At 44.6% G+C, this 18059-nt stretch overlaps 1 protein-coding gene across 1 annotated transcript in view; it reads left to right on the top strand.

Annotated features, from left to right (window-relative positions):
• The first annotated feature begins 3683 nt into the window (after positions 1-3683).
• LOC146350017 (organic solute transporter subunit alpha-like) overlaps positions 3684-18059 on the top strand; it is a 35359-nt gene continuing 20983 nt past the window's right edge. The window contains 3 exon segments of the mRNA XM_084845511.1: positions 3684-3747; positions 5602-5714; positions 7511-7654. Of these exon segments, the coding sequence (XP_084701637.1) occupies positions 3684-3747; positions 5602-5714; positions 7511-7654 (321 nt within the window).

Here is an 18059-nt window from a genome sequence, read left to right as displayed (position 1 = left end):
CATTGATGTTCCATAAGTTTGAACCATCTTTCAAAACTGAAATTTACTGCTCTTTTCTCATGTTTTAGTTCTTTCTTCGGATATTGGGCACTTACTCTTCTTTTAGATTTTTTATCCTCCTCCCCCCATACTTCCCTCCTTGTAGCATACTCCTTGCCTTAGGCTGAGTTATGTCTTGGGACTGTGCAATGCTAGAATGTTCTTTGTGCTGTTTAGGTTGTTTAGCCTCTTCTATATGATTATCCTTTGATGGGGCTGCCTGTAATATCTCTTCACTAATCACTCAACAAATTAGCTGAATATTGGCCATTATAGTGCCCATTACAGGGCATGATCTCTTAGCATAGTACACATTTCAAGAATTAAGTCATCTTTATCCCCATATGGGTCATCCTTATTTCTGTCTAAGTATTCTGCTTCCCTTGGGTTGCCCTGAGACTTTGAGAGTTAACCTCCACAGCCATTAATTGGTGTGTGATCACTTTATCCTGCTCCTGAAATCCAGTATTTCCTTCTCCTTCCTTAGTAATTTATCTAATGATGGCAATTCATAAAAAAATTAAATAAATAAATAAATAAATAAAAAAGTTATGACTTTGCTGGGTTCTCATTGGTTCAGAATGCCTCCCATCATTTGTCTTCAAAACACAAATTAATTTCCTGCACTGTTGTTAATTGTTTATACTCAAGGCCACAGGTGGTGATTCCTCAGTTACTTTCACGGGCACATCTAATACCTTTTCCTTTTATTGGCCTTCTTGATTATCTCTTCCTACGCCAATATCATTTCTTTCCTTCCTGTTCCTCTCTTTGGTCCTATCTGTATTCACCCTTCTCCCACCAAAAGTGGTAAGCTTCGAAGTTGTGAAGCATGTCTTCTTGTCTTCTTCCGGCTACTGATCACATAGCTTCCTCAGCAGCCCCTGTTTCCTCAGCAACAAGCAAAGGGCTGGATGTGCATGTGCTTGTCTGATCTCAGAAGCTAAGCAGGGCCGGTCCCAGTCTAGTGCTTGGATGGGAGACCGCCTGGGAATCAGGCTTCCTGCACTGAGCAGGGGGTTGTTGTATCCTTTCAAATGAAATTAAGTTTTATCCCCTCCTATCCCCTCGCTCAGGATGTTTTTTTTAAAATTAAGACAAGAAGACATGCTTCACAACTTCGAATCTTCGAAGATCATGCCTGAATTAGAAAAAAAAACATCTCGGAGAAGCCCTGATTCTGCGAGGATAATGCCTGCATTTAAAAAAAAAAAACATCCAGAGTGGGGGATAGGAGGGAGTAAAACTTAATCTCATTTGAAGGGATACAACAACCCCCTGCTCAATGCAGAAAGCCTGATTTCCAGGCGGTCTCCCATCCAAGCACTGACAGGGACCAACCCTGCTTAGCTTCCGAGATCAGACAAGCACATGCACATCCAGCCCTTTGCTTGTTGCTGAGGAAACAGGCTAAAGCCTTTGACTGGTTGGATCACAACAAACTGTGGCAAATTCTTAAAGAGATGGGAGTACCAGACCACCTTACCTGTCTCCTGAGAAACCTGTATGAGGGACAAGAAGCAACAGAAAGAACCGGACATGGAACAACCAATTGGTTCAAAATTGGGAAAGGAGTATGACAAGGCTGTATGTTGTTGCCCTGCTTATTTAATTTATATGCAGAGTACATCATGAGAAACGCCGGGTTGGATAAATCACAGGTCGGAATTAAGATTGCCGGGAGAATTATCGACAACCTCAGATACGCAGACGATACCACCCTAATGGCAGAAAGCGAAGAGGATCTAAACAGCCTCTTGTTGAGGGTGAAAAAGGAGAGTGCAAAAGCTGGTTTGAAACTCAACATTAAAAAAACTAAGATCATGGCATCTGGCCCCATCACTTCCTGGCATATAGAAGGGGAAGAAATGGAAGCAGTGACAGATTTTATTTTCTTCGGCTACAAGATCACCGCAGACGGTGACTGTAGCCATGAAATTAAAAGACGCTTGCTCCTTGGGAGGAAAGCTATGGCACACCTAGACAGCATAGTAAGAAGCAGAGACATCACCTTGCTAACAAAGGTTTGTATAATCAAAGCTACGGTTTTCCCAGTAGCAATGTATGGCTGTGAGAGCTGGACTATAAGGAAGGCTGAGCACCGAAGAATTGATGCGTTCGAACTGTGGTGCTGGAGAAGACTCTTATAAGTCCCCTGGATTGCAAGGAGGTCAAATCAGTCCATCCTAAAGGAAATCAACCCTGAGTGCTCATTGGAGGGACAGATAATGAAGCTGAAGCTCAAATATTTTGGCCACCTAATGCGAAGAGAAAACTCCCTGGAAAAGACCCTGATGCTGGGAAAGATTGAAGGCAAAAGGAGAAGGGGATGGCAGAGGATGAGATGGCTAGATAGCATCACCGATGCAATGAATATGGACTTGAGCACACTCCGGGAGAGAGTGCAGGACAGGAAGGCCTGGCGTGCTATGGTCCATGGGGTCACGAAGAGTCGGACACGACTGAACGACTGAACAACAAAGGAAACGGGCTGCTGAGGCAGCTATGCAATCAGTAGCCAGAAGAAGACATGGGGCCATCGAGAGCTGTGATTGGACAGGAGGGAAATACAAACACCGCCGCATATGGACAGGCGGGGGAGGGGACTACGAATGGATATGGTAGTGAAGGCAGAAAATCAGAGCACATTAAGGGGAAATACCGGGATATTAGGGTATTGAAAGTGGGAGCATGGAAGTGGGAAATTCCGGTTCCGATTCGAGGCGGCTACTGCGTAGTGTGAAAGGCAGGCGGTGAAACCTCATTGGAAGTGAGAAAAGGCGGTAAGTGTAGGTCTAGCCTGGGTCAGGGAAGCAGAGGCAACAGTAGCAGAGTGCTAGCAGAGGGAGGCAATCCAGCCCTTTCCCTCCATGCAGAACCGAGGCACCTTCTGTCTGCCTGCCCATCAGTCTGTCCCAGGGCTTCAATGCTGCTGGTTCACAGTCGGCAGATGCGAGGGGGAGAGGTGTAGGGTAAACTATCCAACATTACTCATCTCCCATTTAACTTCCCTGAGCAGCGGAGCACGGAGAGGGGCGGGAGCAAGCCTCTCTCACTGGCTGAGCAGCATCTATGGAGTTGATGAGGTTCACTTTTACTAGCAGGGCTCCGTCCATCCAGCCACAAAGTAAGGCAGATTAAAATGCAGTTTGACCTGTGAAAAGTAGGGTTTAAGGTTGTGTTTACTCCACATTTTTTCTTCATATGCCTGGGACAGACCAAAAGCGATTTCATGAAAATCCGGATAATGCCAGAAGTGCTTCTCATTCTGTTTCCATGTAAGCTCCCTGCAGGTATTATTATCTACTCTGATTGGTGATATTTCTCCAGGGTCTCTGGTAGAGATCTCTTTCACATCACCTTGTCCTCAATACTTTTCATTGGAGTTGCCAGGGATCAAACCCAAGAGTGTCTGCATGCAAAGCATGTCTACTGCTGAGCTATGGCCTTTCCCTTGGGTGGGGGGATTTAGATTGTGAAAAGTGCATGGGAGGAAAGGATTAAACATACCTCGCCCTCCTCTGATTTGCCTTTTCCCTCTCAATCCCACAGCTGGTTTGAAATCATGTAAAACCCATGGGAGACCCATCTACAGATCCCTCTGTGTCTTGCCTATTTCGCTCCTCAGAGTGGGTTAGAGAAGAATGACTGTCAACAAATCTCATGTTCTTGAGCAGTCCCTTCGTTTTCCTGAGGAAGCAAGAAGAGGTGATCTGCCAGCTCATTTGTACACTCGTTTGTACTGTTTATAGTTCTGTAATTATTTGCAGGAGTAAAAATTGCCACTATAATTATGTCATTATTATGCAATTATGGCTGTATTAATTGAGCAATTATATTAAGCCAAAGTTCATTAATATAGCACAGACTACATTAAATAGCAGCTTGCCTTCATTAACGAGAGTGTCTGAGGCTCAAAGTGAAGAAGGTTGGAGATCTAAATAAAGAGGGGAAGGAAAAATGTAATTGGGGGTGGCAGTTGAACAGGGTTGCCAATCAGAGCCTGGCCCAGGGCATGAGTAGTTCCAAGGCAGTGCAAGGGCATGGGGTGGGGTAAGATAGGCCTCCCCTCACTCAATGTTGCTGCAGTCCCCCTGAACCCGTCTGGCTTGAAGGGAATAAGTGAGGGCAGTTGTAACTTCAACACACTTGTGAAGAACTGGGATTGCTGCTATCCCCCTCCCCCATCTTCTCAGTGATGCTAAACATGAAATTCCTTTGCTTTTCTAGGATCGATGCTAAAAAAAAATCCACTGATAGCCTAACATGAGAATTCATGTTTGCCTGCCAAATCTAAAATGACTCCAAATACAAAACAGGTTGTCCTAACTTCAGTATTGATAGCTTCCTGGTTCAGTGCCTGGTAAAGTTTTCTACTTTGTCTAAGAAAAACAAACAAACCCACCTACAGTTGTTTGCACAGTTCCAAGAAGATGGAAGAAAAGTAAATGTTATCATACATATACTGAATCATGACTCAACTCAAGGCTTGAAGTTCAGGAGAGAGTGCAGTGAATGTTCAGAGCAGTCACTCGCAACCTGTGGGGTCACAGGCTGTAAATCATAGCAGTAACGAAAGCTAGTGTCAGCACCTGATATTTTAGGTAGCTGCCAGGGCCCCTGCTGATGCCTGCCCTGGTCCCTCTTTTCAAAACAGCAACACCTATACTGGCTCCAAGCAGCTGCTATATTTATTTCCAGCAATGCCCCCAAAGATTGAGTGGAGTTCCAGAGCACTGTAGTGTAAAAACATGAACACTGCCTGGAGCCACCCATCACAGATGTAAGCCCACCAGGGCCCTGGGGAGGCCACCATTGTAGGAGAGTGGCCCATTGGACAGCATTTTACTAAGGGCCCCCTCAACCCTGGTGCTAGCCCTGCCAATTACACACAACAATGGTACATGAAGAAGAGTCACCATCACCAGATGAGACGTAGTGGCGTTGCACAAAGCTGTTGCATTAGTATACAATTGGGTGAAGGCGGGATGTGAGAGTACCCAACTGCAGACAACTCATGTATGTGCCATCTTGGAAAGCATTGTGAATACATCTTTTCAGACCTGAGATATGGCAGTAAATAGAATCTGGGATACAGAGGAAAGATTTGATGTACATAGGATGCTGTTAGAGCCACACTGGTGTCCTGCTGCAAACCCACATATCCATATGATCAGGGTGCCTGTGTGTCATGGAAGAGTTAGAGGACACAGCAACCAGGAAGCTAGAGAAGAACTTTATTGACTTTCTTTAAACAAGAACAGAATAGTAACAGGAAACTCCTGACTCAGGCCAGTTACAATTTAAGCCAAGTGCCACCTATTGACTGAACTATATCATGACACTATCTACACCCTAGAAATCCAGTTAATTATAGAAAATTTTAAAGGCACCGGATTTAGCTAAGCAGATTTCAGGAAATCTCATACCATGTTTTGGGGACTGCCACTCTTTCATAATATTACATTCCTTTGCTACTAGATGTCAGTGAATCAAAATAGCCACCTCAGTCTTTGTTCAAGTTATTAATAGATATTTACCCACTTTTTAAAAATTTGGCAGGAGAACACTATTTTTTACTGAAGCTGGGGACTTTCCAGTTTGCTTTCCTCTGCCCTGTGCTACTGCTTCTCTCAGTAGTGCTTTGGACCAACAGAAACTACAGTCTTTCTGATGTAAGCAAATGTGTGAAATATTACTCATCAAAACAAATACATGAGTTTTGAAACAAAAAGGTGTCAGTTGGAATGTAGGCATAAATCACCATTGTCTTGCATGATACCATGCCGAGAAGCATAATGTACTGCTATGTCAGAATTGCAGTTCTGTATGATTCATCTGCAGCAGTGTATAGCTACAGCATAGTCAAGATGAAAGGCAAAAATAAAAAAATAAAAAGCAGGCCTGCTGTATTTAAACTAAGAGGGCCAAACAGTGTTGCCATTCATGAAGAAGAAACCGGCTAGTGCAGAAAGCCGTGATTCCAAATATATTCCGATTTCCAAATAGTTGACGACTGTCTTGCTCCAACATGAGTTACTTAGTGTTTTATTTGCCACCAGCCTTGCATGACGCAACTCATGGAAGATCAGTGACAAATAAAACAGTAAGGGCACAATCCCTCCGTGCTTCTCCTGCCCTGCATTTGCGGCTAGACGGCCTATTTCAGCTGTCTAGCCACAGGAAGGAGGAGCAGGGGAGGAGGCTGCTGGACGACACATAGGATGTGTCATACTGGCATTTCCGCCTTCCCCACCCCAGAATACCCGTCCCGGAACTCCCTGTCTTGGCCGCTCTGCGCTCCTCTTCCAAGCGCAGAGCATGGGCCATTCTGCTCTGCCTACAAGGCAGCGCGGAAGGGGGGGAAAGTCGGTTCTCCAGGAACAGACCTCAGAGCACGGACTCCGAGGTCGATTCCCAGAAAACCACATATCCTATGGTCGTCTTCCACTGACTAGTGGCCATAGGATTGCTCCCTACGTAACTCATGATAAACCAAGAGAACTGACAACTTAACACATATGTTGGGGCTGACCCTATGTTGAAGCCATTCTGTTAAGGTATCTCCTTTTTTGGAAATGCACTAGTGCTAGGCAAGAAACTTCTCTATGCACTGCCAGTACATTTGCTGATGGAGTGTTCTAACAACCCCCTGAAGTATGACCTAAGAACTAAAGATTTCATCTGATGACGGCTGCCACAAATATGACACCTTCTTTGCAGACTTTGGGAGTTGTGTCCCATGGGTTTCCCCCCATCTTCAAGAGGCTCAGTCTTGACCTGTTTATTTATATCAGTTACAGAAAGTATCACCCACTAATGCAAGGGTAGGCAATCTGGTGCCCATCAGAAGTTTGAAGTACAACTCTCACCAGCCCCAGCCAGCATTGCCAATGGTCAGGAATTCTGGGAGTAGTACTCTAAAACACCTAGAGGCCACCAGGTTGCTTACCTGTATGCTGACAGGCAGATAGCATCTTGGAGAATGTGAAATGACACCTATCAGTTGTACCTTTTCTGGCTGGTAGAAACCAACCAAGAGGAGCAGGGTACTTTGCAAGATGGAATTGCCAGTATGTGCTACAAGGAGGGTAGAACGCTGGAAGAATCTATATAAATTCAGCCCTGCTATCAAATCAGTGAATTATGTAAATTAACTGCTTCAAAGATTCCCCAGCCAGATAACACCCTCTGCCACTGTGGAAGAGGTCACTACTCTGTAACATCAGACATTCTTGTAATTATCAGCAGTTACCTTGCCAGATTGGCCCAGAGATGTCTCTTCTTGTGACTTTGGTTAACAATCTTCACATAGAGCCTGACGTGGAATATTTCCAGTGGGGCTGAAAGTTATTTAAGTTTAGAAGGAAACACAGATGTGATGAATTCTTGTATGAATAATCATTGCTTGAGAGCAGAAGATGACAGGCCGTGGTGTATAATCTATGCATCCGGTCAATTTGCCTTTCAGTTGTCTCTCGGTGGAACTGCCATATGGATTAACTGCTTCATAGGTGTCCTGATAATCATTGCCCTGTGGACAATTGGAATTATGTTTCAGTAAGTTCGAGTTCTCCTTCACTGCAAGATGACTCCTAAATTTGCACTTTATCAAGTGAGAAAGGTGATACTTTGTTGCAGGCCTTAATTTTGCTTCTCCTTGGCTTTCTTCACTTGGAGCTTTTATCCTGCAATTGAGTGATTCTTCACAGAAGTCTGCAGCCTCTTTACATGGCCGTTAACCTCCAAGGCATCTCTTGCACTAAATGCCTTTTGTTCCATTTTTAAATAGATCACAGATAATGAGCTATCGAAGTACCCTGTTGTGTTCCACTTGAGTTTCCTCCTTGAAAAGAGGAAAAGCAGCAAGAAGAGGAGCGAGATCAGTGAAAGATGATGGAAGACTCAGATATGGGGAGAAGGAGGGGAGAGGGGGAGGGGGGAAAGGAAGCATGTGAAAAAGGGAGCCATTGTGATCCTGCATTTAAAATGGAAGCAGAAAGCCCTGTTTTAAATGCAAGAGTTTAGGCTGGCGTAGAGATGCCCCATGAAAACAGTTCTAGTCAAATCTGGCAAATGAAAAGAGGAATCAGAGCACTGGATCCAATGGTCTCTGTTCATCAGCAGAATGGACACTGCAAATGGAACAAGTTCTTTCTCCCACCTGCAGCTCCCTGCATGGCCCCCAAGTCTGTTCCGGAGGGTTTGGGGGCCCCCTGGAGCAGATCTGGGGGCTCTTCTGGAGTAAATTTGCGAGGGGTGCAAGGTAGAGAACAGGAAGGGGAAGTGACATTGCAGGAGTGAAAATCTGCTCACACGGGATTCAGTGTAGCCCAGGGATCAAATACCTATTTTTTTTAAAAAAAGTTTGATTACTTAACGCTGTACTTTTAAAGTCTAAAATGTTATCTCTGTAGCTCATTCCTGTTTTACGATAACCTCATTCTAAGTTTTTGGTAACAATGGAGAACAAAAATATTTACAGTTCGTGAATCATGGAATTATAGAATAGTAGGGTTGGAAGGGGCCTACAAGGCCATCGAGTCCAACCCCCTGCTCAATGCAGGAATCCAAGTCACAGCATCCCTGACACATGGCTGTCCAGCCTCGTCTTGAACGCCTCCAGTGTAGGAGAGCCCACCACCTCCCTACCTAATTGGTTCCATTGTCGTATTGCTCTAACAGTCAGGACGTTTCTCCTGATGTTCAGCCGGAATCTGGCTTCCTGTCACTTGAGCCCATTATTCCGTGTCCTGCACTCTGGGATGATCAAGAAGAGATCCTGGCGTTCCTCTCTGTGACAACCTTTCAAGTACTTGAAGAGCGCTCTCATATCTCCCCTCAGTCTTCTCTTCTCAAGGCTAAACATGTCCAGTTCTTTCAGTCTCTCTTCATAGGGCTTTGTTTCCAGTCCCCTGATCATCTTTGTTGCCCTCCTCTGAATCCTCTCCAGCTTGTCCTCTCCATCCTTCTTAAAGTGCGGTGCCCAGAACTGGACACAGTACTCCAGATGAGGCCTAACCAGTGCTGAGTAGAGGGGAACTAGTACTTCCCGGGATTTGGAAGCTATACGTCTAGTAATGCAGCCCAAAATAGCATTGGCCTTTTTTGCAGCCACATCACATTGTTGGCTCATATTCAGCTTGTGATCGACAACAATTCCAAGATCCTTCTCGCTTGTCGTGTTGTTGAGCCACGTATCCCCCATCTTGTAACTGTGCATTTGGTTTCTTTTTCCTAGCTGCAGAACTTGGCATTTATCCCTATTAAATGTCATTCTGTTGTTTTCTGCCCAGCGCTCCAGTCTATCAAAATCACTTTGAATTTTGTTTCTGTCTTCTAAAGTATTAGCTATCCCGCCCAATTTTGTGTCATCTGCAAATTTGATCAGCATTCCCTGCACCTCCTCCTCCAAGTCATTAATACAAATGTTGAAGAGCACTGGGCCCAGGACCGAGTGCTGCAGTACCCTGCTCATTACCTCTCCCCAGTTTGAGAAGATCCCATTGATAAGCACTCTTTGAGTCCGATTCTGTAGCCAACTGTGGATCCACCAGATCGTTGTTTCATCTAGCCCACTTTGAGCTAGTTTGCTCATCAGGAGATCATGGGCCACTTTGTCGAAAGCTTTGCTGAAGTCGAGGTATATTATGTCTACAGCATTCCCACAGTCCACAAGGGAGGTTACTTGATCAAAAAATGAGATCAGATTAGTCTGGCAGGATTTGTTCTTGACAAATCTATGTTGGCTTTGAGTAATCACTGCATTGTTTTCAAGGTGCTTACAGATGGATTGCTTTATCATCTGCTCCAGAATTTTCCCAAGGATTGATGTCAAACTGACAGGTCTGTAGTTCCCAGGTTCCTCCTTTTTACCCTTTTTGAAGATAGGAACAACATTAGCCCTCCTCCAGTCATCTGGCACTTCACCCATCCTCCATGATTTCTCAAAGAGAATAGACAGTGGTTCTGAGAGTTCTTCTGCCAGTTCCTTTATTACTCTAGGATGCAGTTCATCTGGCCCTGGAGATCTGAACTCATTTGAAGTAATTAGGTGTTCCTGGACCATATGACTATCGATCTCAAGCTGCAATCCTGCCCTTTCAGCCTGTACTTTGCCTTTGCCAGTGGGGTCATAGACCCTCTTTTGGGAGAAGACTGAGCCAAAGTAGGAATTGAGCATTCCTGCCTTTTCTTTGTCAGCTGTTATCATTTTGCCATCCTTATTTAATAGCTGAGCCACCATTTCTTTCCTCTGTCTTTTAGGGCCGATCTAAATTGCGCCTGCCATCACAATGAATTCAAGGTCCCGTCGGGTTAAACGCTCTCATATTAAAACGTGATTATTCACACTCACCCATTTTCCCCGTTGCAGTCCTTCATCGAATGCGCAAGCTCAGTTCACACTCGAGCGCTGTGCTGTTTTCCTGCTGTTTCCCTGTGCATGCTTGTCTGATCTCGGAAGCTAAGCAGGGTCGGTCCCGGTCAGTGCTTGGATGGGAGAATGCCTGGGAATCAGGCTTCCTGCACTGAGCAGGGGACTGTTGTATCCCTTCAAATGAGATTAAGTTTTACCCCCTCCCATCCCCCGCTCTGGGTGTTTTTTTTAAAAATTCAGGCATTATCGTCGCAGAATCGGGGCTTCTCCGGGATTTTTTTTTTCTAATTGAGGCATGATCTTCAAAGCTTCGAAGTTGTGAAGCTCACAACTTGGAAGCTTTGAAGATCATGCCTGAATTAGGAAAAAAAACATCCCGGAGAAGCCCTGATTCTGCGAGGATAACGCCTGAATTAAAAACACACACACATCCAGAGCGGGGGATAGGAGGGAGTAAAACTTAATCTCATTTGAAGGGATACAACAACCCCCTGCTCAGTGCAGGAATCAGGCGGTCTCCCATCCAAGCACTGACTGGGACTGACCCTGCTTAGCTTCTGTGATCAGACAAGTGCGCACATGTCCAGCCTTTGCTTGTTGCTGAGGAAACAGGGGCTGCTGAGGAAGCTATGTGATTGGTAGGCGGAAGAAGACATGGGGCCATCGAGAGCTGTGATTGGACTGGAGGGAAATACAAACACTGCCGCATATGGACAGGCGGGGGAGGGGACTACGACTGGATATTGTAGTGAAGGCGGAAAATCAGAGCACATTAAGGGGAAATACTGGGATATTAGGGTATTGAAAGTGGGAGCACGGAAGTGGGAAATTCTGGTTCCAATTCGAGGTGGCTACTGTGTAGCGTGAAAGGCGGGCGGTGAAACCTCATTGGAAGCGAAAAAAGGCGGTAAGTGTAGATCAAGCGTTACTATGCACGTAGCTGAAGAAAGCTTTTTTGTTGCTTTTAGCATCCCTCGCTAACCTCAGCTCGTTCTCAGCTTTAGCCTTCCCGATGCCATCTCTGCAATTCTGTGCTACCTGTCTGTACTCTTTCTTTGTTGCTTGGCCTTCCTTCCACTTCCTATATGTGTCCTTTTTTGTTTACAGGTCATCCCTAAGCTTTTTGTGAAGCCACTTTGGCTTCTTCTGTTGTCTTCCGCCTTTTTTTCTTGTTGGAATTGTTTGTAACTGTGCCTTGAGAATTTCCTGTTTTAAAAGCTCCCACCCATCTTGGACTCCCTTTCTCATTAGAGTCGCTTGCCATGGGACCTTACTGATAATTGTTCTGAGTTTATTAAAATCTGCTTTCCTAAAATCCAGGGTACGCGTTTGGCTACACTCAGCTTTTGCTTCCCTTAGAACCAAAACTCAAGTATAACATGGTTGCTTTCCCCCAGAGTTCCTGTAACTGCTACTTTACCCACTAAGTCATCTCCCTTGGTTAGGATCAAGTCAAGGATAGCCAATCCTCTAGTTCCTTCCTCTACTTTCTGTATTTTCTGAAGTCTTTGGGAAGCATAGCGCATGCTGAGTTCCTGTTCCTCTGCATGGAGAAGGTTTTGTGGAAATATGCATGTGTGTGTGTGCGTGTGTGTGTGTGTGTGTGTGTGTGTATATATATATATATATATATATATATATTACAAAAATTGTGTTCTTTTCCCTGGTAGACTTTCCAATTTGTTTACCAAGAATGAGAGGAGGCAGAGATCTGGTCCAACACAATTTTATTCTGCAGAATAAGGCAACCCTTGGGGCTAACGCTCCAACAAAGGTCACAATCAAGTGATGTGATCCAAAAGTTTATATAGGCAAGACCTTTGGGGGCTGTCTTACACTTGCGCTGTACTAATCTCTTTGTCTAGCTGAGAGGGAAACAGAAAACAGGCAACGCCTTTTACATATCTAGGCATGTGCAGAGAAGTAGCCTTGTACTCTAACGTAAATACATTCCTGGCATTCCTGAGTCTCTGATAAGGCACTATGTCTTTGTCTGGCATGACAATTTCACATAAAGGTAGAATAGACATAGCCTAGCTTATAAAATTATGGGATAACAGACATATTACAATCAACGCTCTTTCCATAACGCCTTCTCGAGAGTAACTACTGCACATCCTGTGTATCTTTTTCCATCTATCACACAGCTGGAGCCATCTACAAACACCTCAAGGTCTGACTTTGGTAACAAGGAATCAGTGAGGTCAGGCCTGATCAGAGTCATATGATTCAAAATCTCTAAACAGTCGTGACAATTTAGATCAGGCTTAGGGAGCAAGGTGGCAGGATTCAAAAGATTGCTCTTCTTATATATGAGGCCTGGGCTTGAAAGCAGGGAGATCTCATAGCGTGACTGGCGTGATGGATTCAAAAACTTATCTCCATTGCTTCCCAGGATCTGAGGTACGCCATGAGGAGTATGCACCTCTATATCTGCTTCCATTGCAATCTTCTTCCACTAAAAGCGCAGTTGCTGCCACAGCCCTCAAGCAAGCAGGCCATCCCTTTGCGGTTGGATCCAGAGTCTTGGAGTAGTATCCTACAGGTCTCCAGGAAGGACCTGTCCTTTGGGTTAAAACCCGATGCCACTCCTTTATTTTCATGTACATAAAGCCGGTACGGTTTGTTGGGATCTGGTAAGGCCAGAGCGGGTGGTGACACCAAGGCTTGCTTCAGCTCAAGGAAAGCCTTTTCCATTTCATTTGTCCATTTCCAGTGGATGAGATTTTCCTTTGTCAAAGCTTCATACAGGGGCTTCGCCTTCCCCCCATAATCAGGTATCCAGATTCTACAAAATCCAGTGAGTCCAAGGAAGACTCGCAACTCTCGAGGGTCTTTAGGCCTTGGTGTCTTCTGTATGACGTCCAACTGAGCAGTGCTCAGGTCTCTGGTTCCCTTTCGAATCAGGTAGCCCAAGAAGGTGACATGGGTCTGGCAAATCTGAGCCTTTTCTCTTGACACTTTATAGCCTTTCAAGTTCAATTCTTGCAGGAGGGAGATAGTAGCTTCAGCACATGAGTCCTCTGTCTGGTGGCCAGAAGAAGGTCATCTGAATATTGAAGCAAGGACACCCATGGCCGGTCCTCTTTCCATTACCTCAGGTCATTTTGCAATGCACCCGTGAAGATTGTTGGACTCATGGTCAGTCCCTGCGGAAGGACGGCCCATAAGAGCTGAAACTTAATATGGGTATCAGGATCTTCCCATTCAAATGCAAATATTTTCTGACTGTCCTCATGTAAAGGGATTGAAAAGAATGCATCTTTTAAGTCCAGTACTGAAAACCATCTGGCCTCTTTGGGAATTTGGGTTATAATGGTGTGTGGGCTTGGAACCACAGGATGATCCGCACTAATAATATTGTTGACGGACCTTAAGTCTTGGACTAAGCAGGACTCAATCCCCTTTCCAGGTTTGGGGGGATTCTTCACTCCAATTATAGGAGTATTAAAGGGTGAAGTTCCTTCTTTCAACCAGCCATATCGTTTAAACTTTTCAATCAAAGGTTTCAGTCCCCTTCTGGTTTCTAGTGACAAGGGGTATTGTCTAATCTTTACTGGTTGAGCTCCAGGCTTAAGGCTGATCTGCACAGGATTAACAAACTTTGCCCTTGCAGGTGCCTTCCCTGCCCACACATCTTCTGGGGCCCTTTTTGCCACATCGGCTGCCTGGTAGGGATCTGCTGTACGTCGCATGTTCTCATCCACATAAGCTTGCAAACCCATTTGATAGTTAGATCCTTGTTGCTTTGGCAACCTAACAACCATCTTGTCATCTTGAAAGAAAATTTCTGCTTGTAACTTTGTCAACAAGTCCCGTCCAAGAAGTGCACCTGGGCACCTTTCAAACACAACAAATTCTTGCTCCAAATGACAATTTCCAACATTTGTGAGAAGGGGAAAGGTATAACGGACCTTAGTGGGTTGGCCTTCGATCCCTTCAATTATTACAGTTCTATCTTTATTAATTTGTGGCTTTAGTGCTTTTGGCAGCATGGAATAAGTTGCTCCTGTGTCAATAAGTCCCATTATTTCTCTTCCCTCCATCCTTATTGTAACCAGAGGGTCCTTTAGAGCCAGACAGCTCTTCAGGGTGGAGGTCTTGGACCCTGGTCCCCGTCAATCTGATCCTTCTCCTTCCATGGCCACCATTGCCCCCCTCTTCTCCCCCTTTCACTTTGGGCAGTCTTTTTGCCAATGTACTCTTTTTGTACTCTCTTTACAGTAAACACATTCATCTCTCCCCAAACGCGGCTTTCTCAGAGTCCCAAAATCCTTCTTCAAACCTTTATTTGCCCAATCAGGGACTTGCCCTGTGATCGCCATTGCAATCAAAGCTGCGTTCTGTCTGCCCTTCTTATCTGCTTCCTTCTTCTCTACTTTCTCACGATTCACAAACACCTTATAAGCAATCTCCATCAACTGAGGCAGAGGCATCGCCGCTGCCCCATCAGTCTTCTGCAACTTTCTCTTAATGTCTGTTGAGCAATAAACATGTTAACCATCCTTAAATTCTCTTGAGCGTCAGGGTTAATATCACTATACTGACGGAATGCATCAAACAACCTCTGAAGGTATGCACTAGAGTCCTCAGTCAGTCCCTGCTGGACTTCATATAATTTGCTTAAATTTGTAGTCTTGGGGACTGCAGTTTGAACTCCATGTAAAATGAGCTGCCTGTAGTGGATCAGCTCCTCTGACCCAGGCTGCCAACCCGGGTCCTGATCTGGCAATGCCTGGGCTGGGAGTGGTCCACCAGCTCCGTTCTCAGTCTGGGCTTGCCTTAAGGCTTGTGTTTCTACCATCCGCTTTTCATCTGGAGTTAAAAGTTCGTTTAACATGGTTTGCACATCTCCCCAGGTAGGATTATGACTTCAGAAAATAGATTCAAACAGCCTGTACATCTTCTGAGGATCCTCCCTTAAGGAAGGGTTCTGATTCCTCCAGTTAAACAGGTCGGATGTAGTGAATGGCACATAAACAACAGCCCATTTGTTAGGGCCAACTACTTCCCGCAGGGGGAGCTGTCTTCCCACCTTTGTCATCTTGCACACTCATATGAGCCCTTTCTGGCTGTAGATCTCAAAAGAGGAGGCGAATATACATCTGCAACTTTTTCCACAACATTCAAAATATCCTCTCTACTTCCTGATTCTGCCACAATCTTTAAGGCTTCAAATAAATCTCTTTCCTCAGGATTTACAACCTTTTCATCTGTTCTTGCTTCCTCTACCAAACCTGAATATGGTGGAGGACTTTCCAGCACAGAGGGAGCGAGATGCAGAAATGTAACAGGTGAGTTCTCCATGGGGGGGGCCTCCCTCCCCCAGCAATCTCCCCTCCCAACATAACAGGCCGAATAGGATGGGGAAAACTCAGCACACCTTGGGCAGGGTCTCCTTCCGTATGACCTGAATCGGGGAGAAGAGGAACCTTGGATTTCACCTCAGAGCGTACCATCATGGCTTTACAATATTGACCTTTACATTTTCTTATCCAGTCAGGATTTTTCAATATCCACATTTGCCAAGCATCAATATAAGGGAGCTGATCCCCATGGTTATCAACAGTCACTTTATTATATACCTTGGACACAACATTTTTTCCCAGCTTCCCCCAGTTGGCCAGCCAACACCAAATGTCACCCACTCCCCATTACAAAACTTTATGAGCTCATCTTTTGTCATCTTGACACTATAATCCAACTTAAACAACTTAAAATTCTTAAGCATGCATCCCAGTGGGTCTTGGCTATATTCTCCTATGGAAAGTTTCGATCCCATCCTGTCGGCCCTTTTTATTTTATTTTATTTTTTTCTTATTCAACTGCTGCTACTTGAGCAAGGCCCAGTTGGACAAGACTGGGAGATTTACACTCCCCAGACGGCCCAGACAGTGCGATCCGACTTACCTCGTAGCTCAGCCTCCAAACGACCCCGAAGTCAGACAGAGTTTCGTCCTGTCCTCCAAAGACCGCCACTCGCCTCGTCTCTTCAGGAGTCCTTTGCTAGCCGGGTTGCCAGGCAACAGCTGCCTCAAACCTCACACTGAACCAAACAAGGTCCAGGGCGCCCTCCGCTTGGGTTGATCCAGCGTTTGCCCAGCTCCCAGGTCACACAGGGAGTCCCACCAGAGTTGCCAGAAATTGTTACAAAAATTGTGTTCTTTTCCCTGGTAGACTTTCCAATTTGTTTACCAAGAACGAGAGGAGGCAGAGATCTGGTCCAACACGATTTTATTCTGCAGAATAAGGCAACCCTTGGGGCTAACGCTCCAACAAAGGTCACAATCAAGTGATGTGATCCAAAAGTTTATATAGGCAAGACCTTTGGGGGCTGTCTTACGCTTGCGCTGTACTAATCTCTTTGTCTAGCTGAGAGGGAAACAGGAAACAGGCAGTGCCTTTTACATATCTAGGCATGTGCAGAGAAGTAGCCTTGTACTCTAACGTAAATACATTCCTGGCATTCCTGAGTCTCTGATAAGGCACTATGTCTTTGTCTGGCATGACAATTTCACACAGAGGTAGAATAGACATAGCCTAGCTTATAAAATTATGGGGTAACAGACATATTACAATCGAAATTTCTATTATATATATATATATATATATATATATATATACACATACATATATATATATATATATATATATCTCCTTCAGTACAATATTAAAATTCCTGGGTGTACTTCAAAAAGGTATGATAGGTATTGATCAACTTGGGGTTGTTTAAATTGTTTCAGTAGACTTCAATTTATTTTATGCTAGTTTTTTTTTCTGGGCCACTCCACAGGGTAACAGTGCAATCTCTACTTAGAAGTAAATCCTATTGAGTTCAATTGGACTAACCTTGAGGTTAGTGTGTAGAGGATCACACTGTAACTTAGTTGAAATTAGTTTGCAATCCATTGAAAGCAATGGGATGTAAGTTAAGTTATAACTAACTTCCTCCTTTTCCTCAAGATGTGGTGATGGCCACCAACTTCGACAGTTTTAAAAGGCTATAAGACACATTCATGGAGGATAATGCTGGTTGGCTACTGTGGGGACAGAATGCTGGACTCAATAAGCATTTGGTCTGACCTAGCAAGGGTCTTCTTATGTACTTCATTTGTCCCATTGATTTCAGTGGGATGTCAGTTCAGCTAATGTAGTCTGAATCCAACTTTTGGTGTTTTTGAAAAACCTTGGCCCCTGTCTAAAAATGATAGAGCCATTGTGTTGTGGTGGATTAGGAGTGAGGAGTCCTGAGTTCAAATCACCACTCCTCTATGAAGCTTTCTGAGTGACCATGGGGCAGCCAATCTCTCTCATCCTAACCTACCTCATAAGGTTGCTGTTGGCTTACAGTGGGCAGAGGAAAAGCCCTGAGCAACTGTCCTAAACATCTTGGAGGAAGGATGGGAATTGTTGTTGTTGGTATAATACACAAACAAACTTCATCCCATTGAAATCATTGGGGAAAGTTAATTAATAACTTAAGCCCTATTAATTCCAAGAACAATGGTTAGTCTGTGGTGTGTTTTTTAAAAAGCTATACTAGTTTACATGCATTTAGCATTATACTAATGTTATTTTTTTCAACAGGGTAATCTTACTACAATCTCTGTAACTCTGTAGCCCCCATATGATAAACAGAATT

The sequence above is a fragment of the Heloderma suspectum genome, chromosome 3, assembly GCF_057233095.1.
Source record: "Heloderma suspectum isolate Gila_16-S chromosome 3, 16-S_ref, whole genome shotgun sequence".
Taxonomy (NCBI): domain Eukaryota; kingdom Metazoa; phylum Chordata; class Lepidosauria; order Squamata; family Helodermatidae; genus Heloderma; species Heloderma suspectum.
Note: the sequence above shows the minus strand (reverse complement) of the source record. Positions and strands in the feature narration are given on the sequence as shown.